This window comes from Harmonia axyridis, chromosome 5, assembly GCF_914767665.1.
Source record: "Harmonia axyridis chromosome 5, icHarAxyr1.1, whole genome shotgun sequence".
Taxonomy (NCBI): domain Eukaryota; kingdom Metazoa; phylum Arthropoda; class Insecta; order Coleoptera; family Coccinellidae; genus Harmonia; species Harmonia axyridis.
Genome location: NC_059505.1, coordinates 7,411,058 through 7,424,874, shown reverse-complemented (window position 1 = coordinate 7,424,874; position 13,817 = coordinate 7,411,058). Strand labels below are relative to the sequence as shown.

Genomic DNA, 13,817 nt, shown 5'->3' with positions numbered 1-13,817 from the left:
AACACAGAAAGCAGCCAGCAAAATGATAGTATAATCTATAATTCAATTCAATCAACTGACCTGCTAAGTAATGATAGTTGAAACATATGCATTAATTCATTATGCTTGTTACTTTCCATTTAAGTATGATTAGGAGCTTGAAAAGTACTTATCTCAACACTTAAAAGATACTTCAATTTTTCTTCACTCCATTTTTCCAGTCGATGATCAAATGGCTATAATTTGATATAATATCAATGAAGTATAATTTATCGTAAATAGTCAGGAACTATAGAAGTATCGCTTCGGTCGATATACCTCATCATAGCTTATAAAAAATATAGGCAATTATTGTAACGAAATATTCGATACAGCAAATTGAGATTTATTGTCATTACACAAAAATTTCAACACAGGTGCAGACAGCATTCTGAGTGCTTGTTCATTCATGAGCCTATTGTACCCTTAGAAACCCCATATACCTCTACAGAGTTATGTGACCTCTAAGAGTCCAATTAGCACACTCATGAAAGAGTTATTCTGTTTGATTTTCTATGATTCTGTCGTAGTCATCAACACCAAACTTTGCACGAACCTATAATTGGCATTTTTCAGATACATGCTAAATTTCAACTCAATCGGAGCTTTTGTCAGTGGAATATTATATTTTTTTTCTCTAAATATTCTGTGTGGATTTTCTATGGTTCTGATAACGCTATCCATACTGAATTTGCACAAAGTTTAATACGACTAGGTATTATTCATATAAAAAACCCAAACCGATCGGATTTGTAAACATTGTAATATTGGGTATTTCTATTCCAATATTTTTCTGAATTTTTCATCATTATTATGATGTGTCCTGCTCAAAATTCGACATGAGCTCGATATTGTTTTGATATTAATACTCAAAATCTCAACTCCAACGGATGTGTAGTCACAGAATTATTGCGTGTTTTTTTCTATTCTTCTTGAATTTTTTAAGATTATTGTTACGCTATCAACAAGAGGCTTGAAATTGGCATTCTACATCCACAAACAAATTCTCATTCATTTCAATGGAATTTACAGTTTTGAAATCAAAAGCTGAAACTCGGTACATTATTATTATTCTTATTCAATATAATTAAATGATGATTTTCCAATTGGAATAACAGCTAAAGGCTGAAAAGCTTGATACAGAACGTGGTTTTCTTTGATTCGTTCCTAAAATATAAGTTAATTCACTAGAATAACTTTTCATATTCTAAAATCTTCCTATATTCTGTTCTTAATCAAACGGAATATAGGACCTTTATTCTGTTCATAGTTGAACAGAATATAGAACCATTTGTAGCATAGAAAAGTTTTTCGTATAAAAAGCAGTTTGGCTATCGCTTTTCATCTGATAACTGACAACTATTCTAATTCTGTAAATTTTTCTTATTACACCCAGAAAAAATCATATGGCAATACTGTTGAGCTGCTTCAACTCTTAAACCTTTGATTGACTGATTGATAATTTCAAAATTTTCGATATTTACGAATTTATACATACATTTGAGCAAAGCTTAAAAACTTCAAAGTCGATAAGTTAAAGAAAGTTAATAATGAATAATCAAATGAAAATTTTCTGACCTACTCGGTACAATAAATTCTGAGAATACCACGTATTAGTCAACCTATGTTATTAAAAGTAATTAGCCATATAAAATTTCCCGAATATAAAATGGGAAATTATTATTACGTAGACTTGTGTGTATACGGAGGTTATTGTTTCATTTCACATTTAATCAACACGTTTTTAATTGTAAGAGGACGACATACGCCCAGTATTATAAAAACAATGAGACGGTAATAATAATACATATTCAATGAGTATAATCATTCGCATGGTAAGGAACATCTGACATAACTTTATGCTCTTTCATAATTATTGCATGTAATACCATTTGACAATGCAAATGATGGATCTCAACTGCGCTCAAATTGCTATAGAACGGAAACTGCTTACACCAGCGCAGAATAATGATAAGATTGAGAACATACATTACCTCATACGATTAACAACTATTCATTCATATGCACCGGTTGAATAATGTCAAAAATAATTTCATCTTCCTGGGATTTAATAGTTTGGGAAATAGTGAAGCTTCTTCAGTTAATTACAGTGCATTCTGCATTACTTTTAGAGTGAACGGTAGAGTAACCATGAGCTATTAAGTAATGATTATAATTAAAAGAATTAAACAACAAAATTTGATTTGTATTTGTCACCTTGAGACGATTGCTTAATAATTTGCGAGCAAAAATATACAGAATTAACATTTCTCAAGATGCATCAATGAGATGAACGGATGTTGAAGATTTTCACAAGGCAAACTGCAGCTCTTTTCGACAAGGCATTTTCATAATGTTATTTTTTTGTTGGATGATGCAAACTATACAAAAAACAAATAAATTAATAGAGGATGATGCAAATCATTTCAAAAACGGATTCATTCTAATGCCAAACTTTCTGATATAAATCTCGGAAGTGAAAATCAACACTTTTATATCGAATCATACATTATAAGATGATAACATGTAATAATTTAATGACAATAAAAAAAATTTACATTGCAATTTGAATATTTGATTCGAAATTCGCAATTTTGATTTTGAGCAATAACCAAGTATTGCACCATTTTGAAATATGTAATTTCCGCTAATAATGTCGAATATGTATACAGAATGTTCCTAAATTGGAGGTACAAACTAAAATGACAGATTGCTTGGATCATTCAGCAAAAGAAAGTCCTATAAAAATGGGAAGATAATTAATTCAAATTTGACATAGCTATTCCAATTCAAAGTTTTCATCATGTATTGTGTGTGATATGCTAATTCTGAATGCAAATCTACAGGATGATATTTTTTCTGAAACAGTGTCCGCTTCTTTCCTCTAGAACTATGTTTTTGTGGACCACTGGTAGTTTAGAAAAATTTTAAAACGACAGTACTACTCAGTACTCTTTTTGGTTTCTTCTTGTTTCGAAAAAAGGAAAAATTTCAAATAATTTTCCAGTAATCCTGAGGAAAATCCAAATGATTGTAAAGATCCAGTGAGTAAACTGTGATGAATCAATTAATTCCAAGTTTTGGTACTTATTTACCCAATCTGTAGCAAAGGAATCTCTCATTTTTTTACCTTCAATTCAGAAACACCTTGTTTGAAAAGCTTTTAATATTCAATAATGTCACTGCATCAGAGAAACTCCAAACATTTTAGACGATATCAATTGCATGTAATTAATAAGACGATTCAGAATCTCTGCTGAATATCTATTCAATATAAAACATAAATGCCAATTCCAATGTTGCAAAACCAAAGATTAGACGATAAATGACATGCTTTTGTTTAAAGTTGACAATGATGATGTGCATGATAAATTTTTCGCAATTTGCAGAAGTAATATCAGAACAATAAGCTCATCATGCCGTCTATGTGATAGAAATAGTGTGTCACGGTCATTCCCAGATGAGAAACTCTTGTGGTCTCCAAGGGTTAAATTGGAGTATGAATGAACTGGCGCTCAAAAGCCTTCAGTGCTTTCGGATAGTTTTTCTTGTATTTTATGCTTAAATTTTTTTTTATAAATCTGATGATGCGTTCTTCACAAGGTATCTAATTGTCATTCAAAATTCAAATGCTTATTTTCATCCCGATCGAACCATCAGTTTTGAAGTTAATAGGATAACAAAATTTCAAACGAAAATATTGAATAATTTTCAGTGAGCGAATTTTGTCCCCAACATGAACTATCAGATTTGAAATGAAGCGCGCGGAAATGAAAACGTATCAGTGATGCGATATTTCACTCAATTCGCGAGTTTCTCCACAAAGAACGCACTTCTTATGACCCATAGTGAATCAACGTTTCAAATTAACTCAAAATATATTGAAATAAATACATAAACATATCAGAAATTCAGAAAACAAACTTCAAGCCCGCCAAACGACGTGAAACAACCGATGACACTAGGAGAGCAATAGTTGCCAAACCTTGTATTTCAGCAGGTAGATACAGAAAATAATAAATATTCTGCTTATTATAAATTGCACAATTAGGAGAAATATCGGATTCCAATAATTCAAATTTGCATATTTAATTGAGAACCACTGAAATAAATATATTTCATTCAATATAATATACATTCATAAAGATTTAATGAAATTGTGGTCTTGAAAATATATCACAATCCGACAACGTAATCTAACCATATTGGGGGACATATAAAAATTGTGTATACTGCCTCTATCTATGTTTATTACTCTATGGTCGAGCCTTATCGCTTGAAAACATTATCTAATTTTAACTACAAAAATACAAATGCGACAAAACTCAAAATAGTCACGAAAAAAAGGCCTAGTGTGCAAATTCATAGGTTCATAACATTTCGCCGATAAAATTCAGGAAGATCAGTTCATCTTCGATTCGTTTTCCGATCGTGACGAAGCATGGCGGAAAATAAAGAAAGGCCTTCCTGTTTGAACGCCAATTACTTCAGGTGAAAACAAAAACCACGATGCGAGGTTACTTGAGCAGAAAACCTGCTATTTTCTCGGATACAAGGAAGCGAGTACCTTATGTTAAATTGGCACCGAACTTGGGTGTAAGGTATACGAAAACAATGGCTGGAACAACACGAAAACGAAGGAGAAAGTCGAAAATGGCAGGTTATGATAGGTCGATTTTTGATCGCATTGTTTTATCGAACCGATCGTTTTGTCATGCATTGTTTCATAGAGGAAACCGTTCATTTATGTATCGAAAACTGAGGTAAATACAGTGTTGATTCGATATCTCCTAATCTATAATCTTCGTTAAATGATTTGATACAATCTTCAGGGAATTTTCTGGTATTCGGTGCATAATACTGATATAAAGGGTTTTTCAATAAGAGGTTTCATTCTGGTATTGAAAAAAAAATGGTTAAATTGTTAGGGAAATCAATGGATGATTATTTCATTGTAACGAGAAAGATATGCCTTTAACGGATATACGTTTTCCGGACCATATCTTTTCCAATTTTCCAATTCGCATATTAGTTGCTGTATGTCCTCGATAACAGCACAAATTTCGTAGGAAGTGTTGAATTGAATTTGAAGCATTGTCATAGATCTTGTCTTTCACGTAGCTGCAAAGGAAAAAGTCTAATTGTGTTAAATCACAATATCTCGGTGGCCAATGGTGATCTCCCTTTCGTGAAATAACACTGCCAGGAAACTTTGCAAACTCTCTCTCTCTTGCAAAATTGCGATTGTTTCGTTGCTTGTGTGGCACGTACTGCACTTTTGTTGGAAATAAACATCGTCCAAACCAATATCTTCGATTTGCAAGAAAATAATTATCGACTTTGTCACTCAAAGATCTTATTAAGTTCTTTATTGAATTTGACCTAGCTTTCGGTCATTTACATGGCCATCTTTAGGGCAAATTAATCTGAACCTAACGATGAAAAATTAGGCAGAACCATAACAATGAGAGTCACCTTTCAATAAAACTTCCTGGTCATACAATTAAAATCTCAAAAATAGGTATAATCCACAATTCAATTATCTTAAAACTATGTTTCAGTTTGAAAATACTGAGAGTTTGTTTCTAGTACAATAGATATCTGTAAAAATCTTTGAATTTCCGCCAAAAAAAATCATTAATCATAACTCGGTAACGCAATCCATTGACCGCAATAGTAACACCTGCCTCATTTCGAATAAGGAAGGTCCAATCACACTATCAGTCCAAAAACTGCACAAAACAGTGACACGTTGAGGATGGAAAAGTTTTTCAACAATCATTCTTGGATTTTCAGTGCTCTAAATGCGACAATTCTGCATTTTAACGTAATCTCTTAGGTGAAAATGGGCCTCATCACTGAAGATGATTTTTAGATGAAAATCCGATCCGATCCGATTTTGATGTATTTCAAAGACCTATTCAGTAAAGATACGACGTTGCTGGTGATTGACTGGCTTGAGTTTCTATGTTAAATGAACTTTAAAAGCCTTAAGACCTAAGTCTTTATGCAAAATAGAGTCTAAAGTCGTTTGAGGAATGCCTAATTCCCAAGATCCACAAGGAATTGATAAACCTGGGTTTTCGTCAACACATTAGCAATATTCTCAGTTGTTCTAAAGCAACGCACACGGTTTTGGTTCTTCACATCACTTGTCACGATAGTTCAAAATTTTCCACCCGTTTCACTATTGCCGGCCGAGAATTTGCTTCACGACGAACCAAGTGTACTTTCATTATTGTTTTAGTGAACCTTGACGATTTCATTGTGCTGTTGATGCGTGTATTGTTCCATATTTAGTAATGAAAGAGTTCAACTTGCCAAATCTCGAAAAATAACAGTTTCAAAAGTGGCATCTGCCAGATAGCTGGCTGTTCAAAATGAAACTCCTTCAAATACAGTATCATAAGAAGAATCATGAAACCTTCGTTTTGATATCTATTTAATTGGCTATTTCTAATTCAATTAGAAGTTTCATAATTCAGGTTTTGGAATGTTTAGAAACCAAATATCGAATTAGAACTTTTTTTCGTTTGTATTATTGTTTTTTTTTCGCTTTCTTTCTTTTTTATGCACTACTTAATGTTCAAATTTTCTATAATATGTGATACCTTTTGGGATAATTCCCAAAATAAACCAACATTCTCTAAAATTGAAAATTACTTCTTTCGATTGTCAGATTCTTTGGAATTCGAAATCTATACTTATACCTAGTGAAGGACTAGATACCGATTTGTCTGTACATATCATGAATTTATGACAAAATTAGCGTGACCGATACGAATTTAGTAACAAAAATATATGTTTCAAAATGTTTGTCTCGGAAATTGCTTCACGGATTTAATTTCGTTTCACGCAGTTACACTGATACAATTTTGAAGCAGCATCTACACTTGAGATAACACGGATTGAAGATAAAAAAAATGAAACGTGAAGCAGTTTCAAGTTATTAAATATTGATATTCCGGTGTGTGGGTTAATCGAAATAATGATGAATTCGGATATAATAAATCTTCTCCATCAAGGTTCCCGACCAAACTCAAACCTTTTATCGAAATGAACTGATGACAACTCTCACCAACCAATGAACCAAATCTCTGAAACACAAATTACCGAGCCGCAAAATGATCTTGAAAATCAAATTATATAATTTTGAAGCCTTTCTAATTGCGCCACATCGATACAGACGTGCGAACAGAACGGAAGTTGCAAAAAAATGTTTATGCTTCATTTGTCCTGGATTCCACGATGAGTCCATATAAGGACGTCTTGAAAAATAACAAGACCAATGTTCGAATTCTAGGGAAACCCAATTTCGTACTCAAATTAAAATGCCAAGTATGTCTTTTTCTCATTAAGCTCTTTTGTTTCAGCATCAGTTGCAGACCAACAGGCTGCCGCATCGTATTGGGATGGAGATTTGGGAAGTGACGTATTTTCTACAGGACACACCCTTCATCAGTCCCATCCACCGGTGGGATCCAGATTCAGGGGAAATGGTGGTAAAAGGACAAGTTTAGGTGAGAGATTAATTTGAAAAAATTCGACTAACTTGGCGAAATGAGCTTTTGGGCACTCGTGAAGTTATGCATCCTTGTTAACCACAAAACTGTAACACTTCATTCAATAGGTTCCGGGCCCAACCAGAAAAAAAAACAATAAATTTTTCTTCTCCCAAATTCAAGGCTCACTGAGAGCATCTCGAAAACTTCAAGACTTAGAAAAAAAATCTTCAGGATTCCAGATCTTTTGTTTTCTAAATAATCAGATTTCAGAAATCAGATAGATTATCTTGCTTTTTTCTCAAGTTACAGGACTTTTAGGAAAAATTAGTGTTTCAAATATTCAGATTTATTTTGATTTCTGTTCGATATACATACTCCAAAATTTTTTTCAATTTCATGATTTATATGATACTCATAACAGTTCATAGAAATTAGTTCCGTTCTAGAGATGTAAAGGAAAATTGATGTTTTCCAAATGGGAATTCTACACATGACTTGATTACAATCATACAATAGATACAAAATTAATTTAATCACGAAATAAATAAAAGTATTTATACAGTGTAGTCCAACGAAAACTTAACAGCTCGATTTTCTGGCTGATGAAAATGAAATCGTCGGAAAATCGAAGTGGTGAGTTTTCGTTGGACCATCCTGTATATAAGGTGTCCCATTTCAAGAAAAGCTCTATATATTTTTTGAAACAGATGGAATTTTTGAGAATCGATGATGGGATGCTTTTCGAAAAATCTGCGACTAAAAAACTACGTTGGAAAGTATAGGGTGTCCCTTTTAAAAACAATAACTTTCTATGATATGTTATGAATATGAAATATATCATAAAAATTACTGAAAAACCGTTTTGGAATTTTTTGAGTGTCCCGAACTAAAACCAAGATATAGCGTAATATTTGAAACAGTCATTTTTCAGAAACGCCCTCGAAAACGAAGCAAGATATTTACTCTGATTTTTTCTTATTATTTTTTCGAAAAAAGAAATAGACAGTTCTCGAGGTGCTCTCGGAGAGCATATAATTTGGGACACCAGGTAATGCAACGTTCCTTTAACATTTCAATACCTTTTCTGTAGAACGATTCGTCTTTGCTGTCGAAATATGCAGTCACTTCTTCAAAAGAACCATATTTAAAGTCAGTTTACCGCCTTTAACCATTTTCACCAATGAAATAAAGTCTGAATAATACATATCAAAGAATTGCGTATTTTATCAATAGACGAAACTGGTTTTTATACATTTCTCAAACAACAACAAATGTAGCATCACTTAACCTTCAATATCTCGATCCTACTCAACTTAATGTTTCGAAATTTTCACATTCATTCTTGAAGCTTGGTACTAATGAGAAAATAAAGTGGTAAGGTACAGGATGTGCCGAAAAAAGTGACCAATTTATAGATATGTCTGGTTCTACACTAAACAGATTATTTTTCAATTACTCTTTCAAAGAGGGAATTAATAACCTTAATTATTTCAGGAGGACCACCTTTCAAACATTTGGATTATAAAACATCAGCAACAGCAGAATTGAGGAACAACCCATCTCTATCAGCACCAGAGGAATGTGCTAGGGCTTGTAGAGAAGGGGATCCACCAAGGATCTGTTATTATCATTTTACACTTGAATTGTATACCGTACTTGGAGCGTAAGTATTTTATGCAATTAAAATAAGTGAAAATTTCCTTGAAAAAGGAAATTTCCGCATTCAAAAATGGAAATTAAATATAAATTTACACATCTAAAGTACTTGAAGAAATCACATATTCCCTTCATGAATAAAAACGAACCAAACATTCTATTGAAAAAATTCATGACAGTTACTGTAATTAAAATTATATTGAATTAAAGTGTGGAGATGTTTTGGTGCTTTGGTGCCCTTTTTGTCTGAATTGTCTGAATAAGAAATCGTTTTTCTATCAATTTCCAAGAGTTGTTATTGAAGTTATGGAATAATTTCAATGGAAAATTTGAAACTAAGTTGTAATCTACTTTATTTTTTATTTCACTGTTAAATATCTGAATTAAATTAACAAAATATTCCAAGGTATTACCCCATATCACAAAATTACCTATTGTCAGTAGAACACTTCGAACAACATCCAAATTTCTGAGTATCGTTTAAAATTCCCAGGAAATTATTCAACGCCAAATTATAACATTGTCGAATAATTGGCAATTGTTTAGGAAATATTACATTTTAACAGACTATTGTTATTATCTTACTGGTGCTACGAATGACTTTGTAGATCAAGGTCGAAGCTAAGAATGTTTCCAAGTGATAATTGCTGTGGAATATGGATTAATATTTCATCATTTCTTCCAATTAGAAATAGTTCATAAATTTCTTGGAGAAAATGCGTACGGGCATTTATAAGAAATTCTACAATGTTGAAAGAACGGTATCGGTATTCAGTTTAATTAAAATAGCAACGATTTTCCATCATCGAGGCATTATCATTTCATAATATAAATTAATGTGCGGTAACTATTATCACTTTCAAAATACATATTTGTATGTTATGGAAATGGATAGGTTTAATTGTTGAATTGGAAATGTATGAATATTAATTGATAATCATTCAACATATTCAATTAAACATTCGAGAAAATCACTCACTGAAATCAAGAAATTGAGATTAATTATACAGTAGATACATGGGCGTAACGAGGGGGGGGTTATTGGGGACGTAACCCCCCCCATTGATCAGAAGGAAAATTTTTTTTGGCAGAACAATAAAAAAATAACTTGGAAGATTTTGCTTTTTCAAAGTTGTTATTGTGGAATTACAGAAGTATCATTGTGAGAAAAAAAATATTTTTAAATTGTACTACATGAAAAAATGCTTATTTGAGTGTAAGCAATTTTCTCATTCATCAGCTATTTAAGCAAGATACCAAAATTCCCTCTCTTTTTAGTATTATTTCTTACTTTTACAAGTTGCATAGTCTTCTCGCCCAGAACCACGGGAAGCTTAATTTGGAAATTTGTCCTGCTGAAAATGAGCGAAACTTCAGAGCTCTTCTGAGATTCAGAGCCAATTTTGGAGATGAGGCTCTGAAAAAACATTTAGAAATAGGATCGAAAAATGCACTTTACCTCTCACCATAAACACAAAATGAAATTATTTTGGCTATTAACGATATAATGTTGAAGAAATTGGTTGAGATGATCAATTCCGCGACATGTTTTACTGTTCTTGCAGATGAAACGACAGGCATCTCATTGTTTATTAAGTGTAGCATTCAATAGTATAATATATATTGTGCCTGTATGATGAAATAATTTTTTTTCACACAAATCTTCGAATGGAAACGATATCTAGCAACCCTCCCCTCCCCCCGCTTTTCACTTCAGTTCAGGTCACTCGCTTAAACTTGCCACTACCCATAACCCCCCCCATGAGTCAACTCTAGTTACGCCACTGAGTAGATATACCCTTGATTGTTTTCTTATACAACAGTGGAACAGTGGTGGTCCAGAAATAGTTGAATAACTTTTCGAAAAAAAAGTTTATATAAACATTATATATCATAACAAGCTTCGTTTTAGAGATATATAACAGGCCAATTGAAAAGTCCCCGGTCTACCATAGTAAAAAACATTTTTTTTTGCGAAATTCGATTTTATTATTCAACATAGTTGCCTTCGAGGGTAATACAGTGATTAATGCGATCTTACAACTTTTCGATACCATTTTTGTAATACGATTAGTCTATCGCTACAAAATAGGCCTCAGTTTCGGCGAATACGTCTTCATTGGCGCTAAATTTCTTTCCAGCGAGCATTCTTTTGAGGTCTGTGAACAGGAAAAAGTCGCTGGGGACCAGATCTGGCGATTACGGTGGATGCAGAAGCAATTCGAAGCCCAATTCATGCAATTTTGCCAATGTTTTCATTGATTTGTGACACAGCGCATTGTCTTGATGAAACAGCCCCTTTTTTCAAATGGGGCCGTTATTTAACGATTTCATTCTTTAAACGATCCAATAACACTATATAATAATCGCTGTTGATGGTCTGGCCCTTTTGGAGGTAATCAATCAATATTATATCTTGCGCATCCCAGAATACTGATGACATAACATTGCCAGCTGACTGTTATGTTTTCCTCGCTTTGAATTCGGTTCATCGTGTGCAGTTCACCCAGTTGACTGTCAATTGGACTCCGGAGTGAAATGATGCAGCCATATTTCATCCATTGTCACATATCGATGAAAAAATTCAGGTTTATTGCCACTTAAACAGCTTCAAACACTGCTCAGAATCACGTTGTTGCTTTTGATCGATTGTGAGCTCACGCGGCTCCCATTTTGCACACAGCTTTCTCATGTACAAATATTCGTGAATGATATGATGTACACGATCTGATGATATCTTCACAATGTCTGCTATCTCGATCAACTTCACTTTATGGTCATTCAAAATTATTTGTTGAACGAATTTCAAATAGATCACCCTGTATGTTAGGTATTTGCAATTTGAAATCCTGAATATACTGAATATTTTCCATATAATATTCCCTATACCTAAATACCATAATTACCCCATCAAAAATTTAGATTTCTATCACTTTCCTAACAAGAGATATGAACACCGCTCCACTGCTGCAGGTTTCAATTATTAGGTTCAATTTGGCATCAAAGAGTCTTTGAAACCATTCCATTAATTCTCCAAAATTTCCCAAAAACACTAGTAGTAGTAGTTAGTCATAACTCCATTACCAAAATGAATCAATATCATTTTTTTCAGTGCTTGCCAAGTTTGTACACCAAATGCCACGAATACAGTGTGGTCCAATTGCCAGTGTGTATTAGCTGATGGTGTAGAAAGAGGTATTCTGACAGCAAATCGTATGGTACCAGGTCCAAGCATACAGGTATGCGAAGGCGACAAAGTAGTTATTGATGTAGAAAACCACATGGAAGGTATGGAAGTAACCCTCCATTGGCACGGAATTTGGCAGAGAGGATCTCAATACTATGATGGTGTTCCTTTTGTGACCCAATGTCCCATCCAGCAAGGAAATACCTTCAGGTGAGTTGTGAGATAGATTTAATCTCGATCAAGTTGGTAGTTTTGAAATTATTAGGAACATAAATCAAACAGTCCTAAATAGGAGCATTCCAGTCCGATTTTTACCATTAACGCACTCAGCTGCTTATCAAGTTAACGGACCAACAGATGGCACCACAAATTGCTGCCTTCATGACCAAACTGGAAACTACCTCCCAAAAAGTATATTCTATAGAAAATTATTGTGCTTACAACCCATTGTCAATTATTTTGAGAACCTATTGAGTAAAAGAGTCCTCGACATAAAACGTCAAATGCAACACTCTTTTTCATACCGAAGCAATCTGCAAATTTTACTTTGGTACCAGACCTCTACGGTATCTATTCATTACTCTATCATCATATCAACTCGGAAATTCTACCTACTTTTGTTGTACATAGGCGTTCAACTTTGCTTCTACCGTTTTTTCAGAAATTCGAGGCTTTATCGTAAAAAACTGATTTTACATTCATGATTCAAAGTATTGGCCACTACTTTCTCCCATGTTTCGGGTAGCGTACGAATACCGCCTTGAAAACACTGGTCATCTTTTGAAGCAATCCACGAATCGATCAAATTTTTTACTTCTTCATAAGATCGAAACCAGTGATAGTCCGAAGGAGCAATGTCTGGAGAATACGGCGAATCCAAGTATATCTTGACCACTTCCGCAACATGGGGTCGAGTATTGTTATGCTGTTAAATCACTTTATCATGTCTCTCGTTGTATTGTGGCCGTTTGTCTTTCAATGCTCTGCTCAAACGCATTAATTGCCTTCGATAACGATCGCTTGTGACTGTTTCAGTCAGTCTTAACAACTCATAATACACTACGCCAAGCTGGTCCCACAAAATACTGAGCATGACTTTGGAACCGTGAATATTCGGTTTGGCCGTCGACGTGGAAGCATGATCTGTATATCCCCATGATTTTCTGGGCTTGGGATTATCGTGATGAACTTATTTTTCGTCTTTAGTCACAATACGATGCAGAAGGCTGGAATACAGAATTGACAGGACTCCGTCCTATTACAAGAGGAAGAAGAAGAAGACAATGCAGAAATCCCTTCCTATCTTTACCTTGCAAGCAGCTGTTCGCAAGCAAACAAACGCCGTTCAACATATCTCAGCTTTAACTCGTACGGCACCCAATTTCTTTGTTTCTGAATCATTCCTATGACTTTCAAGCGTTTTGAAATGGCTTGTTGCGTCACTTCCAATG

The 13,817-nt window shown here is 33.7% G+C and overlaps 1 protein-coding gene across 1 annotated transcript in view; it reads left to right on the top strand.

Annotated features, from left to right (window-relative positions):
- The window catches only part of LOC123680213, a 66,684-nt gene that overhangs the window by 30,169 nt on the left and 22,698 nt on the right, over positions 1-13,817 (top strand). The window contains exons 2-4 of the mRNA XM_045618004.1: positions 7,392-7,538; positions 9,018-9,186; positions 12,292-12,576. Of these exons, the coding sequence (XP_045473960.1) occupies positions 7,392-7,538; positions 9,018-9,186; positions 12,292-12,576 (601 nt within the window). The remainder of the gene's footprint in view (positions 1-7,391; positions 7,539-9,017; positions 9,187-12,291; positions 12,577-13,817) is intronic.